Source organism: Conger conger, chromosome 3 (genome assembly GCF_963514075.1).
Source record: "Conger conger chromosome 3, fConCon1.1, whole genome shotgun sequence".
NCBI classification, from domain to species: domain Eukaryota; kingdom Metazoa; phylum Chordata; class Actinopteri; order Anguilliformes; family Congridae; genus Conger; species Conger conger.
Window position 1 is genome coordinate 42344316 of NC_083762.1, and position 15961 is coordinate 42360276.

A 15961-nucleotide genomic window follows, 5' to 3' on the forward strand; every position below is an offset into this window, starting at 1 on the left:
TTTTTAGATGTTGTTTGGCAAACTCTAATCTGGTCTTCCTGTTTTTGAGGCTCACCAATGGTTTACATCTTGTGGTGAACCCTCTGTATTCACTCTGGTGAAGTCTTCTCTTGATTGTTGACTTTGACACACATACACCTACCTCCTGGAGAGTGTTCTTGATCTTGATCAACTGTTGTGAAGGGGTTTTTCTTCACCAGGGAAAGAATTATTCTGTCATCCACCACAGTTGTTTTCTGTGGTCTTCCGGGTCTTTTGGTGTTGCCGCGTTCTTTCTTTTTAAGAATGTTCCAAACAGTTGATTTGGCCACACCTAATGTTTTTGCTATCTCTCTGATGGGTTTGTTTTGATTTTTCAGCCTAATGATGGCTTGCGTCACTGATAGTGACAGCTCTTTGGATCTCATATTGAGAGTTGACAGCAACAGATTCCAAATGCAAATAGCACACTTGAAATGAACTTTTTTTGAACACACAATTAAAAAAAAAAATTTTTGTAGGATATTACTTTTTTTTCACGATTGCACATATTGTCACGCCCTAGTTGGAGTATGATGTAATGGAGAGTGCCCAGGGTTAAGAAATAAAAGCTGTAGTCTCTGCATGTTATAACAAATGTCCCTGTCATAAAATCTACTGATACAAGTCTGACAGTTTTATGTAATTTGACATAACCTGACATCATCTGCTATGCCATCTTGTGACAGCTGCTGTGTACTGTATCACTATGTTATGTCAGCCTTATGGCAAGGGGTTCAAGTAAAGTGTAACAGTTTTTTTTACTTTTACACGACAGTGCTCAATTGTGCGCATGAATAATTTGTCGCCAATTTTTTCATTTAATAGTTAGGCATACTAATTATTAAATGTCGGCATTTTCGTGGACTTTATCAAGCAGCATTCCAGGTCTGTCATCTGCCACTCATTTCGCCACCTGCTTCCAGCCAGCATTTGTAATGTAAGACAATTGGGCGCTGGCAACCCATAATACATAGCTTGCTTGGATCACTTCCTGCAATTTGGACGGCAATTCGAACCGCACTAGAGTTCGCGTGGAAGCGGCCCGAGACCACCTCTTCAAGCTGTGGGAGAGCGGTTGTTTGGTGCGCACCTGATTGCGCTCATTCTCACATGGCCAACGTACCGAACTAAAGGACTAAATGACCAGGGTTCGATGAAACCGCTTCAAACATGGCATATGAGAAAGCGACCTTAAAGTGAAAATTTAGCCTACCTTTCACGTGTCCGATCGAGAGTAATATTCATCTTATGCTTAGTAATTGGGTAAAAGACAAAAAGTGTCACAAAAGGACCCCGATCTCCTCTAGAAGGATCACCCAGCAAAACCATTTTAAATAGCCTAGGTAACAACTTTATTTAACCCCAAAACGGGTTTGTAGCTTATACGTACGTAATACGTAATACGTTATTAAAGTTAAACTCTTATTAATGCAGGCCTACAAGACCGCTATTTTATCATTTCCATGTAACTTGTGATCTTAAATAATATATTTATTGCTTACATTTTGAGACCGGAGATTATAACTGGGCAAGAAGAAACAAATTACTATGCGGTAGCAATGCATAGGGTAATGAGCTGTGCGTCTGCTGTGCCTTCAAAACTCCTCCTCACAGAGTTTCTGAAGTTTCACGCGACGATGTTTTATAAGAATCATATGCATTCGTGCGTCAACGTGGAGACATCAAGCACAAGTCAAGTCAACGCCGACGCCTTGTTTGCACGCGTACAGTTTTGTAATGTAAAGCAAGCCATTGCAATTTAAAAAGTTACTCGCTAAAGTTTCACAAATATGCAACTATTCAAGCTCGGGAAGATTCACTGTTGCATCAGCGTCTTCAATCTACTAATTTACCTTTGCCATCTCCTTAGCTCCACTCGGGGTTACAATTTGGATACCGACCACTATCTTAATTTCACTGGCTCAAACGGCTCAATGTTTGGATATTCGGTTTTGCTTCACAAACATGAAAACGAGACATGGTATGTATTTAATTCACATACAGTGTAAACGTAAAGTGTTGACGTTAATTAGTACAGCCGTTTTTGTGCTTAGGTATGCACTTTTGTGCAGTAAAAGGGTTATGTAGTATTCATTAACAGTCTCATAGATGAGTGCAATTGCTGTGAAACTATATATACATAATATATATTTTTAAACTTCAGTAACTGTAGTAAATAAATCGTTAGTATAGTTTTTGTCGGAGGTAGCCTACACAATTGTAAATGTAACAACTGTGGTCATTCCTTCTGACAACACTTGACTTCTTTTGTTTGCTGAATGTATGTAGTTATACACATTCTTGAACACGCAGGGGTGCACAACTCCAGTCCTTGAGGGACTTGTTCCAACCAATTTTTGTTTTGTAACAGCTTTATAAACTACACTGGTTCAGTCCTGCACTTGCTAGTGTGCAGTAAAATCTTTAGGATACACTTGAAATCTGTGGCTGGAGCAGGTGGATACATGTCAGATCAAGATATGAATGAGCTGATTCATTCATTGGAGGCCCTTGTTGTAATGTGCAAATCCACGTTATGTCTGTTTCAGGGTGTTGGTGGGCGCACCGGTTGCAAACTCTAGCTTTCACATGCACACCAGAAACCCTGGTGCAATTTTTAAATGCAAAATCACAGATGGGACATCCTGCGAGGAGATTGATATAGGTTTGTATTGAACACTTGTGTACAATTAAGATGCTTTAAACATTTGCATTCTTTATTTTATATGTAATAGTGAGATTGCTTACAGCCAATTAAAAGAGTAAATTCATTGCAATATCTATTGCATTTTTGTAGTTTTCATTATTTTCTTTGGCTTGAATGTTTTGACTCATTTCAGTGAATTGATTAACTTAAATACATGCATACAGTACAGAATTGAAGAGCAAACTTCCATTGGGGCTGGCTTCCAAGCTTGCTTTGCTCCTTTATGTAGCAAATTGAACAAGACAATATGAATGTGCAAATGTATGTGTGATTGTTATGTTCCTGTATTCTGTCCTGTGTTAGTTTATCATTGTTTATTATCATTATTCTTGTAATTTATAATTTTTCATATTTCATGTCTGGTGTTCTGTTTATATTCATTAGTCTTTGCACTCGTCTTCCCCTGTGATATCTGAGTCTGAATGTTTACTAGCCCAGTCACTCCCCTGTCTGCGTGCACCACTATTCGGGTGTTTACGGTAGTTCCGGGTTCAACCTTCCTTCCAATCTTGCATTCCCTACTTCCTGCTTTCTCTCCATTTCATGTTTGTACATAGCACTAATATACTAATAGTTTCAGCGAAGTATTCGCACCTGTCTCTCCGTATCTCTGCATCTCCTGATTCTCTGCAATTGTCTACTCCCTAGTCCGGAGCCGTTTGTATTACATGTGTGTCTTCGTGAATCCAGTCCGCATTTTCGTTTCCCCCTCGTTATTGTGCTATTTCCCTTTCATGTGTCTCACCTGATGTTTATTTGATAGACCGCCCTCACTCCCATGCCCCGCCTAGGTTGTCTCATTCCCCTGTGTATTTATACCTGTCCTTATCAGTTGCACCCTGCTAGTTCGTCTTGTCCTGTTTTTTTGAGTCCCAAGCCTTTTTTCCTTCCCCCAGTTCTAGCCTCCTTATTCCCAAGCCTTGTTTCCTGAGCCTGAGTTTGTTTTCCCGTGCCTTGTTTGTTTGCATTGCCGTGTTTCTGTTTGGATTTCCTGTGTTTGACCCCTGCCTGCTTCCCTGGACTCTTCTTCGGTTGTTGTGGATATCTGTACCTCTGCCTTGTTCGACTGACCCCCTGGTTTTTGACCCTGGCCTGTTTTTTGACTCCGCTCTGTCTGTCTCTGCTTTTACTATTAAACCTGCCATTTTTTCTTCACCCCTGTGTGCTTTTGGCTCCTCTGTCCCCCCGGCGTAACAGTGATCTGAAACGGACTTTCACCAGATTCATGAAAGACGCGTAACCACAGCTTTTTTTCGTATCCACGTGTGTACATTGATAAATGTAAGTAATTGTAAATCAAAAGGCGCATGCACATAATTCTATCTTAACTAAGTCTATCTAAGTCTATCTTAACAAGTGCTCGAGGACCTATAGATTTTTTCATATTTAAAAAAAAGTAAAGACCTGCCATATTTAAAAATGCATGGGATCTATTCTGACCACCTATTTCACCACCAACGGAGGGAAGAAGGATGAAACTGATGTAGGATTAGATGCCATGCATTTTTAAATATGGCTATGGCTTTAAATAAGTACTTTTTTTAAATATGAAAAAATCTATCTTTATTTATTGTTAATATAGACATCATCCTGAACACCAGTACGTACCACGATATTTAAATAACAAAACAGTGCACACACACACCCCCCCCCCTCCCAATAAGCTTATAAGAATTAACTTTTAAATGTAATTCACTCATGATTATCTGCTTATATCAGTACGCATATCATATAATGAAATATTAAGTGTTTATAGACAAGTGTAGCTATACCGTTTAAAGCATTTTTAATAATGAAAAACTGGTTTAAGGAGGTGGTTGGCTGATCGGTGTATTTTATTTCCGTAGTGTAAACAGTGAATTGTCAGAGCTGTGGAAGACTAAAGCCTGGCAATATAGCCTGGCCGTTGTAAACTCTTTCTCAAGTAACACGCACTATGCAACAGGTAAAAAGAAAATGGTTTCACATTTGGCACTTTCCTTCCCATAATGATATCTGCAAGGCAGCCGTTTTAGCTCCGCTAACCATTGAATTATGAGTACATATTAGTACTTCGCTAGCAACTTTTCTTTAATGTATTTTTATGAAATGTATCTATATTTATGTTAATGAGCTAGCTAGTTTGCTAAACCCATCGCGATTAGTTTACTATTTCGACAAGCTGCTGCCTTCCAGGCTTCACTGAGAGTATAAATTGGGCTGGAGGAACGCATTGGCAAATCATAGGAGACGTCATTATCTGGAATTCCACCGATGGGTGACAGCAATAGCCTATATCTACGTTTTCCCTGTCCTTGCAGAGAGCCAGAAAGAGGTGTCGCAAAAAAAGTGATTATGTGTTCAAATCTTCTAATAAAGCTGTAAATGTAATGTGAAGCCATAGCAACAAAGCCTAATGCTGCGTTCACGTCATATTAGAATGAACGACTGAGCACAGCAACAAGACACAAGGTAGTTATACTGTATCAACTTGGAAGCAGAGTTTGGCTGTCTTGAGTATACCTAGAAAAATTGATGCTGGTTTGAAGGCCAAGGGTGGTCACCCCTTTGATTTAGATTTTTCTCACTTTGCATTTTGATAATTGATAAAAATAAACTATTAACATTTCGATTTTTGAAAGCATTCTTACTTTACAGCATTTTTTCAAACTTGCCTAAAACTTTTGCACATCCATCCATCCATTATCTTAACCTGCTTGTCCTGAACAGGGTCGCAGGGGGCTGGAGCTTATCCCAGCATACATTGGGCGAAAGGCAGGAATACACCCTGGACAGGTCGCCAGTCCATTGCAGGACACACACACCATTCACTCACACACTCTTACCAGCGGGCAATTTAGACTCTCCAATCCGCCTAACTTGCATGTCTCTGCACTGTCGGAGGAAACCGGAGTGCCCGGAGGAAACCCACGCAGACACGGGGAGAACATGCAAACTCTACACAGAGAGGCCCCGGCCGACCGGGATGAAAACCCAGGACCTCCTTGCTGTGAGGTGGCAGTGCTACCAACTGCAAACTTTTGCACAGTACTGTCTATATAAAATATTAATTAATGGAATTATAAAATAACAAAAACGCACTTTACAACCATGCTCTTTCATTTCCGTGCGCAAATATGAACAGCTGAGACCACTCGTGAAGTTTGTTCAGCTTCTACGAAAAAACTGACATCCGCAAACTTTGATAAATCCCCAATTATTTGTGGAAATGCATTTCCGATGGATTTACGGTGAATTACGTTCGGCTCACGTTTGATAAATGAGGCCCATTGTGTGTAAGGCTGTATTTTGGGTCCGCTCCTGAACCAGGGTGTATCTCTTGTGTTTGGTCTTCTTATATTTTTCTGAGAAGACCTGGAAAAATAAAGGAAAATAAATAAGTCACACAGCCTTGGTTCTGTGTGAGGGACATCAGGGATACGTCCATCTGTTTTTGCCAGCAGTAGCTGGTGCATACATTGATTACTGCCTGAAACCTCTGTGACACTTTAACATTAATTGGTGTTATCAGTACTACACTACACACAATATTCTATCAGTAACATTTTCATGAATGTTCGTGATATGTGTCTAGAAAGTTCTACATGAAAATAGATGTATAGTTATTTTGCCTGTGCAGTTATTCAAATGCAATACAACATCATAAACACTGCAAGCATTCTGTTTAAATGCTTTCTTGTACTCCTTTTTGATCAATTTATAGTATGCTTCAAAAGGAAATACTCAAGTTACTGACTTGAAATGCAAGATGTATTGGTGTCTATCAACTTACATTCATTGTCATAAGCCAGGTTAGCAAGGAGCATGATTAGTGGATGTTCTGTTGTTGTGAATGACAAAATATGACTGTGTTCTTTTCAGGCATGCAAAATGTTAGATGTGGAAAGACTTGCTATTCTGAAACTGACAATCAATGGCTTGGTGTGAGCATGTCCCGACAGCAGGCTGATGGAAGCATATTGGTATGTAATCCAAACTGTTTTTCATCTATCTAAAATACATCACAGAGAGTTCCAGAGCCAAAGGCCACCAAGCACTTTTATTGCTTTACTTCTACAGTATGTGAAGTAAAACTCTGCAATTCACTAAATGAATTGGATTCCAGAATGAGCTGAGAAAAAGGACTTTATTAAGCCTTGTGTTGTCTTCATAATATGTATACAAACTGCTTGTTGTCTGATGGGTTCATTCTGGCTCCGATGTACGGAATCAGAAACACAACACAGACAACAGCCGGGATAAAGAATACACTTCTTTAATGAAGCCGTCTCGTAATCAGGCAGTGGTCAAATCCTGTTGATATGTTGATAGTATCTAATGCTGTGGTAGTTAATATATAATGTATATAATAATATATAATTACTTTATATTATGGTCTGTGAATGCAAAAGGGAAATTACTTCACAAATCAAATCACAATTGTAATATTGGTCTGAAAACTCGCAATTATATTATTTTCCGAAAATCGTTCAGCCCTATCACAAATTAAGCATATAACAGAATTGCAAATTCCCTTTTCCTAATTTCCCTAAATGACCATGAATAATATTATGTCAAAACACCATAACCTTTCGACACACACTGTCAAAAATACATATTCTTTGGCTTCATAATTAGTTGTGACAAATTAACACAGTGAACAACGTAATCAAACGTAATGGTACCCTCTCATACTGTAAAGACTATCTCAAAGTCAATGCTCATTTTTCTCCACAGGACTAGAATATTTCTCATACTTCAGATATATAATGTCAGTTTCCATCTATATCACAAATAGGATGAATACATTAAGAAAAAAATAAATTCTGCACTTTTAAGAGGTGACAGAAGAATAGATGTAAATATTGGGAGTGTGGCTTTTTTAAAAAGATGGTAGGGTAACTTTGTGGTTCCCAACCTCATTCCAGGGGAGTTCCTGTGTATGCTGGCAATCACAGAAATTCAACAAGCTGTTAATTGTTCTTAATTAGGTGCTAATCATGTCTAGAGGGGTTATTTAACCTCTTAAGCCACATTATGTCAAAAATAGCTCAGCAGTCCATGAAGTATACATTTATGTTTATGTTGTGCTTATTATGCTATATTGCAAACAGTTACATAAAAAGAGCTCATTATTTTAAGTGACTGGAATTTAGCGGATTTTTTAAAATAATCATAAATTATCACCGAGGGAGGCATCCACTACATATCAACCATATTTCTATTCAAAGTAATGTAAATAAATATAATAACATGCATTTCATTCTGACATAAAATCTGTATTGAATGAATAAACAATGTCAGGATTGTCAGGACTGCTCCAGCTCCCTCCTTGACTCAAAATGTACTACCCACTAGCAAATTATATTAGAGAAGGAGGGAGACTGGGAGAGGGATAAGGTTGGTAGTGAAATAGCAAAATGCTAACTCAACAACGGCTCTAGTTGGGATTCAAACCAATGGCCATTTTTCTCGCTCTCGTAATTCTTCCTCTGTAAATCCCGGTTCAAAACTGTAAGGTTGTATTTCTTCGTCAAAATCAAAAAGCTTGTTCTCTAACTTGGCGAAGTCAGAGCTGTCCGTCATATCGCTCAGGCTAGCCAAGTTAGGTTACGTGATATTTGTAAGCTAATATTACTGTATTTTTGTGGGAGTGTCATGTGATCGCCTGGATGGGTAGCCACCCATAAACCAGTCTCTGCATTCAAGGGTGGAGTTTCAGCACCCGTTACTTTCTGGGAAACACAGGGTGGAGATTCAAGCCAAAGTGACATCACTGGAGGTTTTGCGCCATATTTAAACGGCTACATTGGTGGTGATTTTACAAATGCCTACACATAATTTAATGCTGACCCTGTGCATTCTATTCTATTGTAGCCTACTGAAGATCCAAACCAAAATTTGCTCATAAGCTTTCCTCTCTAGTTCCATTTCCTCTCCATCCATCCATTATCTTAACCCACTTACCCTGAACAGGGTCGCAGGGGGGCTGGAACCTATCCCAGCATACATTGGGCGAAAGGCAGGAATACACCCTGGACAGGTCGCCAGTCCATTGCAGGGCACACACACCATTCACTCACACACTCATACCCACGGGCAATTTAGACTGTCCAATCATCACCACACTTTATACCCCGATGGTATAAAAATATATGAAAATTGGCAATGCTTAACTTGTAGGGTCACTCCAGGATAAGTAATCAAATTTCATACAGTGAAAAAATTTGCACTGCTGCTGATATTATATCATTCATATCGTAACTGAACCAAATAAGTAAACACATGATATGATGGCTATGACCCCAAGAGCCCCAATTTCCAACTCATATGGAATCCCATTTTTGTCAAAATGAGCAGAAATTGTGCAAATTAAATAAATAAATAATACTTCTTATTAAAAATATATTATAAAACACTTTTTCATCATAGTAATTTTCACATTCAACATTTTTTATGACATAATCATTGTGTTATGTTTACATTTCTTTTACATTTTCCATGATAATAAATGTCTGCGCATTTAATCTACCATTGCTGGTTCACTGCTCCTGCTTTGTGTATAATCCAATTGAATATTTGTCTGAATTTGGGCCTTACCTTATCTTTGAAAATTGTCTTACTTCTTTTTATAGGTCTGTGGACATCGTTGGAAAAATATATATTACTCAAAAGAAAACAACTCTAAGACGCCCATGTTGCCACATGGTTTATGCTACAAATTGGAGGCTGATTTGATGCACTCTATTCATTTTATCCCTTGCTACAAAGGTATAATTGGATAGAATATCTAAAATGTTTCAAGTACCCCATCCACTTTGTTCAGTCAACTCCTTGAATCACATAACGCTTGCTTTGTAAAAATCATGTTCGGTTTTTGTTGTCTGTAGAAACAGGGTTAGACAAGTAAAGAAGATGTAAACCATTTGTTTTTTGAAATTCCATCAGTCATGGAGAAAAGTGTGATCACACTAAGAACAGTCTTTGTTTTTAAAAAAAGCTAAGTATGTACATGTTAAAAACACTATAACAAATATTTTGTTGTAATAGCTGATGAGCATGGATAGATGTGATTGAAGAAGTACTGCTTACTGAATACAGAAGTGCAGATGATCAAAGTTAACATTAAGATTTACTTGTAAATAACCCACATCAAATTTCGAGTAACAAGACAAGCTACTCTCAGTGAGCAATTTATTAGGTAGACCTGTACACCAGCTTGTTAATGCAAATAATTCATCAGCCAATCATGTGGCAGCAACTAACTGCATAAAAGCATGCAGACGTAGTCGAGAGGTTCAGCTGTTGTAACAATTGTTAGAATGGGGAAGAAATGTGTTCTTAGTGACTTGTGAGATCCCAGGTCAAAAACCACGCAGCAAAAGGTTTTAAGTGAAAAAACTGGGGTTCATTTATTCTCACAAAAACAGTGAAGAGCAAGGGGCCAGGAGCAGTTCACCGTCACCAGGTGTGCCTCGTTGGGTCAGCTTCAATCGTTCAATTATTGTCCTCACGACTGGCACTGCGTTTCTCTCCATGGTCCTAAAGCCCTCCAGCATATCAGCAGGAAAATACTTTCCCTCAATCACCTGACCAAGAGGTATCCTCCAGCGGCAGGCCCTTGGTGAGCGCCAGGTTGGCCCAGGGCACCTCGGGGGGCCACAGACTTTGAACGTGGAATGATTGTTGCTGCCAGACAGGGTGGCATGAGTATCTCTGCTGATCACCTGGGATTTTCAAACAGAATAGTTTCTAGAGTCTGCAGGGAGTGGTGTGAAAAAAGATCCAGTGAGCAGCAGTTCTGCGGACAGAAATGCGAGACGTCAGAGGAGAATGTCCAGACTGGTCAAAGCTGACAGGAAGGTGACAGTAACGCAAATAACCACCCATTACAACACTTGTATGCAGAAGCTCTGAACACACGTCAAACCTTTTAGTGGATAGACTACAGCAGCCTAGCTGCAGCAGGTTTCACTTCAATTTACATTAGAGCTGGGGTCGGCGATCATTGGGCGCAAGCAGAATCTGGGCAGAAGAAGGAAGATTTTGAACGTAGCGCTGCCCTCATTGGAAGTTAGATACCCGGAGCGATAAAAACAGAAGCCCCTGAAAATATGTCCTGGGAGAGTCACAGATATCCGATTTTTTTCCCTGAGCAGTTGGTTTATTGCTAGCTGTCGGAATGTGAAGCGAATTTCACCAAATAGGGCGGCACGGATGGTGCAGTGGGTAGCATTGCTGCCTCACAGCAAAGAGGTCCTGTGTTTGAATCCCGGTTGGCCGGGGCCTCTCTGTGTGGAGTTTGCATGTTCTCCCCGTGTTCCTGTGGGTTTCCTCCGTGTACTCTGGTTTCCTTCCACAGTCCAAAGACATGCAGGTTAGGCTGATTGGAGAGTCTAAATTGCCCGTAGTTATGAGTGTGTGAGTGAATGGTGTGTGTGCCCTGCGATGGCCTGGTGACCTGTCCAGGGTGTATTCCTGCCTTTCGCCCAATGTATGCTGGGATAGGTTCCAGTCCCCCTGCGATCCTGTTCAGGATAAGCAGGTTAAGATGATGGATGGATGGATGGATGGATTTCACCAAATATTACTGAAAAACGTGTGTGTGTACAGTGAGCTAAGTCGTCTTGATTTGGCTCTCTACTCCACAATTTTAGATTTGTGAGCAATTCACATGGTTAAAGTATGGTTCAGATTTTCAGCTTTTCTTAAATTGTATTATTATTCATTTTGGTTTTACCATTCCTATTTCAAGGCACCTTAATATTTGGACAAATGGCTTCACAGGTATTTCTGATTAGTCAGGTGTGTTACAAAAAAAACGGACACATAGGCCAAGCAATAGTACAGAGCCAGCTCAAGAAAAAAAAACATGTCTTTGTCTTTTCAAACCATTATGTGTGTTACATGTATAGTTACTATTTACCTGTTGAGACTGGCTGGCCAGTAAAGTTGACTGGGCTACCAGATTTGGCTGCTTTGTAACCCGCAATAATACCAACTAACAAATGGCTTTAGTAATTTGCCAACCTTGGATATCTCAGTGAGATTAGAGGACAAGAGATGCTACCTTGCTGAATAGCTGCCTATTTTATTTAATTAACACATTATGGTGCATAATTTTGTTTTAGACAAGGCGAAAGAGCATGATGACGACTATACATTCTGCCAAGCTGGAACATCCAATTTTCTGATGGAGGTATATCAATTGCTCTGCTGGAAGAATGTGCTGTATACTGGTTTGATACAGCTGCAAGCTGCAGTATGGCTGCATTTACATTGATTGTAACGGCCATCTCTGTGTACAATAGGACTTAATTGTTATGGGCGCCCCTGGGACTGCTTACGGGACTGGCTCGGTTTTGGTCTTTAACATATCGGCTCAAAGTCTATCATTCTTCGATGGAGAAGGCAGCTTTGTGCAGTCTGGAAGCTATTTAGGTAAAGAGCATCTTCCCTCCTACTGCACCGTACACTTTGCGCAACATGTTCACTAAATTAAATTCAGCATGTGTATAAAGAATTATGTGAATTATGTTGTATTGTGCCTTTTTATTTCTTTTAACTTGTGGGTTTAATTATAATTGAGTTGCATTATGTACAAATCATTGCAACCAGCCAGGCATAGCTTCATCTGTAGGAGTAGTTCTGTAGTCTGTAGGAATGCTCTTGTACATTTAGAGGAAATGTTATAATTTCTTTCCAGCCATTCCAAATCAATGAAATAAAATGGTTTTAAAATATTGCAGTTCAGTCTTAAAATAACTCAGTCTGCTTGTACGGCAGTTGATGATTCTACAGTTAATGTCTGTAAATCAGCTAAATGTGTTTATGAACCATTGTTTAAAAGACAGAAAAATATACACTGAGAATGTTTGGGTAGTATCTGTCTGATGTAACAAAATCAGTTATTCTATAATTTCCTCTAGAAAGCCATAGACACTTTTTTCAATGGTATCCTGGGTGATGTAATGGGAGCAGGCATGATAAAAATAATAACAGCAATAACAATAACAACAACAACAACAACAATAATAATAATAATAATAATAATAATAATAATAATTGTTCAACAGGATACTCTGTTGGGGCAGGCCACTTCAGTCACCCAGACAGCACAGAGGTGGTGGGAGGGGCACCGCAGTCTGAGCAAATTGGTAAAGTGAGTATATTGATGCCCGTTATGGATGGTCTGCATAGGACTGCACTGAATACAGTATTCCCAGCCTCACGTTTTACATCATCTATCCCGAGGAATGGCAGCTCTTAAAATGTGATTGCAGAAACAGAAACTTGTAGTCTTCTTGGGTGTGGCTCATGCAGGATGTAACTGAGATAAGGATACCTGTGTTTTTTACCGTGAATCATGTTCCAGGATTAGCACTCTGAGAGCTCAAAGAAATGACAGTTGCCCTTCTGACACAATTAATTCTGACACTCACTCTGTGAGCTGCATGCTTCTCATCTGTTGAATCATCTGTTGCTGAACTAATATGGATGGCTCACTGGATTCTTCCAGGATTAATTCTTCTGTGTCTTTGTGGACACAGGAAATGTGGAAGCTTTAATTAATTAGTTGATTCATGTATAATTAAATGTATTTATTGTATTGTTTCAAGCAATTATTAATAGTGATGAGTACAAGTTATTGTTGATGTGCTGGAATTAAGTTCTGAACACTGGAACACTAATTTAAAAATAATATTATTAACCAAATTCATAAAAAACTATGTTTTTTTTTATCAAGTGGTCGCAATAAACAGAAGTTTGGTTCCTTCTCAGACTGACACATTGTGTACATCCTGTATTCATACATGCAAATGAAATCACAATTATAAACATATTTTTACCTGACCTATGTGGACCAAACTGATGCAGTTGAGTCTTAACATTGTGTCTTGTCAGTTTTTTGCGAAAATATAATTGCATAATTATGTTTGCTAAATTTAGCATAATTATATTTGCAGTCACTCCTGTTATCTAAAGTCCCTGATGCATAAAAGTAGAACAGTCTTGAACAGCAGTCCAATGTGGTGCTGCCATTTGGATACATTCCAAATCTATCTAGTTTGACCTCTGCACAAAAATAGGTGGGGATATCTTGAGACCTCACAGAACTTATTATACTACGCATAAATATTCACATCCATTATTGAGATGAATGGACTGGAGTGAAATTCCATTTTGCCTAGAAAAGAATCCTGCTTCTTTTGTTTAATCATTTTTATGGTGAAAATGTATCTTGGCTTTACATGGGCCGTGCCAACCTTTCTAAAATCTTTGGCCTCCACCTCCTCTCTCTGTTCTAGGTGTGCATACTCAAAATGGAATCTGACGAGCTCAAAGTCATCTTTCAAGCCACTGGCAAGAAGGTGAGAGAGGCATTAGCATCCAAAATTTTAATTGGATGGATGACAGTTGCATGTGTAAATGTGTGAGGTCCCTTCTTTTGTTGTTTGCAGCTGGGCTCCTATTTTGGCGCGTCTGTCTGTGTGGTTGACCTGAATTCAGACGGGCTCTCTGACCTGCTAGTGGGAGCTCCCATGTACAGCAGTGTCCGGGAAGAAGGACGTGTGTATATCTACATGAACCATGGAGCTGTGAGTACAACCGTATTCACTGCCCTCAACCTCAAGTGTTGTGTGACAAAAATGAAAGTGTCGCACAACATTTCACATTTATACTTCGGGGAAGGTCTGTGATAACGGTTCTGTTGTCTTATGGTTACAAGATATCAAACTGGCGTAATATCTTTGCAAACTCAGAGGCGCCTGGCATATCCTATCCATGACAATGAATTTCAGTGTTCCATCTGGCTGTCCAGACTGCATGCAGAAGTATGACTGTACGCGCCATAACTAAATTTTACAGGTACGTGAGAAAAAGTGTTGTGTGACACTTTTTTCCATTGAAAATATATCATTTTTGTGATACGACACTTGGCGCAAAGGTCGTGCAACAAAGTATGAATCAGGCTCTAATCAAGCAATTCATATGTGGTCAAAGTGCAGATTCTCATATTTTATGAAACCATGTTTTTATACATTTTGGTTGCACCATGTAGTAATTACGGTTCTTTTTATACATAGCCCCCCATTTCAGTGTTTGAGACAATTTAACATAATGTCAAATAAAATAGTCATATTTTGTATTTGGTTGCATATCCATTGCATTTTTACTTTACATTATTGGCATTTGGCAGACGCTCTTATCCAGAGCGACATACAACAAAGTGCATACCCATAACCAGGGATAAGTTCGCTGAAAGACCCTAGAGGGAAGTACAATTTCAACTGCTACCTGTACAACAAAGATAAGGACGAGGGCCTTTTTTTTTTTTTTTTTTTTGAGAACAAAGAAACAAAGAAACAGAGCAAAAGTGACCAAAGTTAACTATCCAAACACTGCTTACCTAGCCAACTAAAAATACCGATACACAAGGCAAGTCACAGAGACAACAATTAAGGTTCACAGGGAGGTAGGGAGGGATGGGGAGAGGTGCTGCTTGAAGAGGTGTGTCTTCAGCTTGCGCTTGAAGGTGGGGAGAGATTCTACAGTTCTGACCTCAACGGGGAGTTCGTTCCAACACCGTGGAGCCAGAACAGACAGTAGTCGTGAGCATGAGGTGGAGGTTCGGAGAGGGGGAGGTGCCAAGCGGCCTGTGGAGGCTGAACGAAGAGGTCTGGCAGGGGTGTAGAGTCTGATGATTTTTTGTAGATAAGCTGGGGAAGACCCTTTAACTGCTTGGAAGGCTAGCACCAATGTTTTGAATTTGATGCAAGCCATGACAGGCAGCCAGTGGAGGGAAGTAAGCAGGGGGGTGACGTGTGAGTATTTGGGAAGGTTGAAGACCAGACGAGCTGCTGCATTCTGGATGAGTTGGAGGGGTCTGATGGCAGGCGCTGGGAGGCCAGCCAAGAGGGAATGGCAGTAGTCCAGGCGGGACAGAACCATCGCTTGGACCAGGAGCTGGGTCGAGTAGGGGGTGAGAAAGGGGCGGATTCTCCGTATGTTGTATAGGAAGAACCTGCATGACCAGGTCACCACCACAATGTTCTCGGAGAGGGACAGTCTGCTGTCCATCACCATGCCGAGGTTCCTTGCACTGGGTGATGGCGTGAGTGTGGTATCCCCGAGGGAAATGGAGAGATCCAGATGGGGAGAGGTTTTAGCAGGGATGAATATCATTTCAGTCTTGCCTGGGTTGAGCTTTAGATGGTGGTTGTCCATCCAGCTCTGGATGTCCCTCAGGCA

At 39.9% G+C, this 15961-nt stretch overlaps 1 protein-coding gene across 3 annotated transcripts in view; it reads left to right on the forward strand.

The window, feature by feature from the left end:
* The first annotated feature begins 1666 nt into the window (after positions 1-1666).
* Positions 1667-15961, forward strand: part of LOC133124252 (integrin alpha-4-like) — a 44842-nt gene continuing 30547 nt past the window's right edge. For 2 of the 3 annotated variants that reach the window (XM_061235268.1, XM_061235269.1), the window contains exons 1-9: positions 1667-2002; positions 2571-2686; positions 6590-6690; positions 9343-9478; positions 11839-11906; positions 12019-12148; positions 12784-12869; positions 14017-14079; positions 14170-14307. In XM_061235268.1, coding sequence (XP_061091252.1) covers positions 1812-2002; positions 2571-2686; positions 6590-6690; positions 9343-9478; positions 11839-11906; positions 12019-12148; positions 12784-12869; positions 14017-14079; positions 14170-14307 — 1029 coding nt within the window. In that variant the 5' untranslated portion in view covers positions 1667-1811. Of the gene's footprint in view, positions 2003-2570; positions 2687-6589; positions 6691-9342; positions 9479-11838; positions 11907-12018; positions 12149-12783; positions 12870-14016; positions 14080-14169; positions 14308-15961 lie in introns of those variants that run through there. The other variant, XM_061235270.1, reaches the window with a different exon arrangement.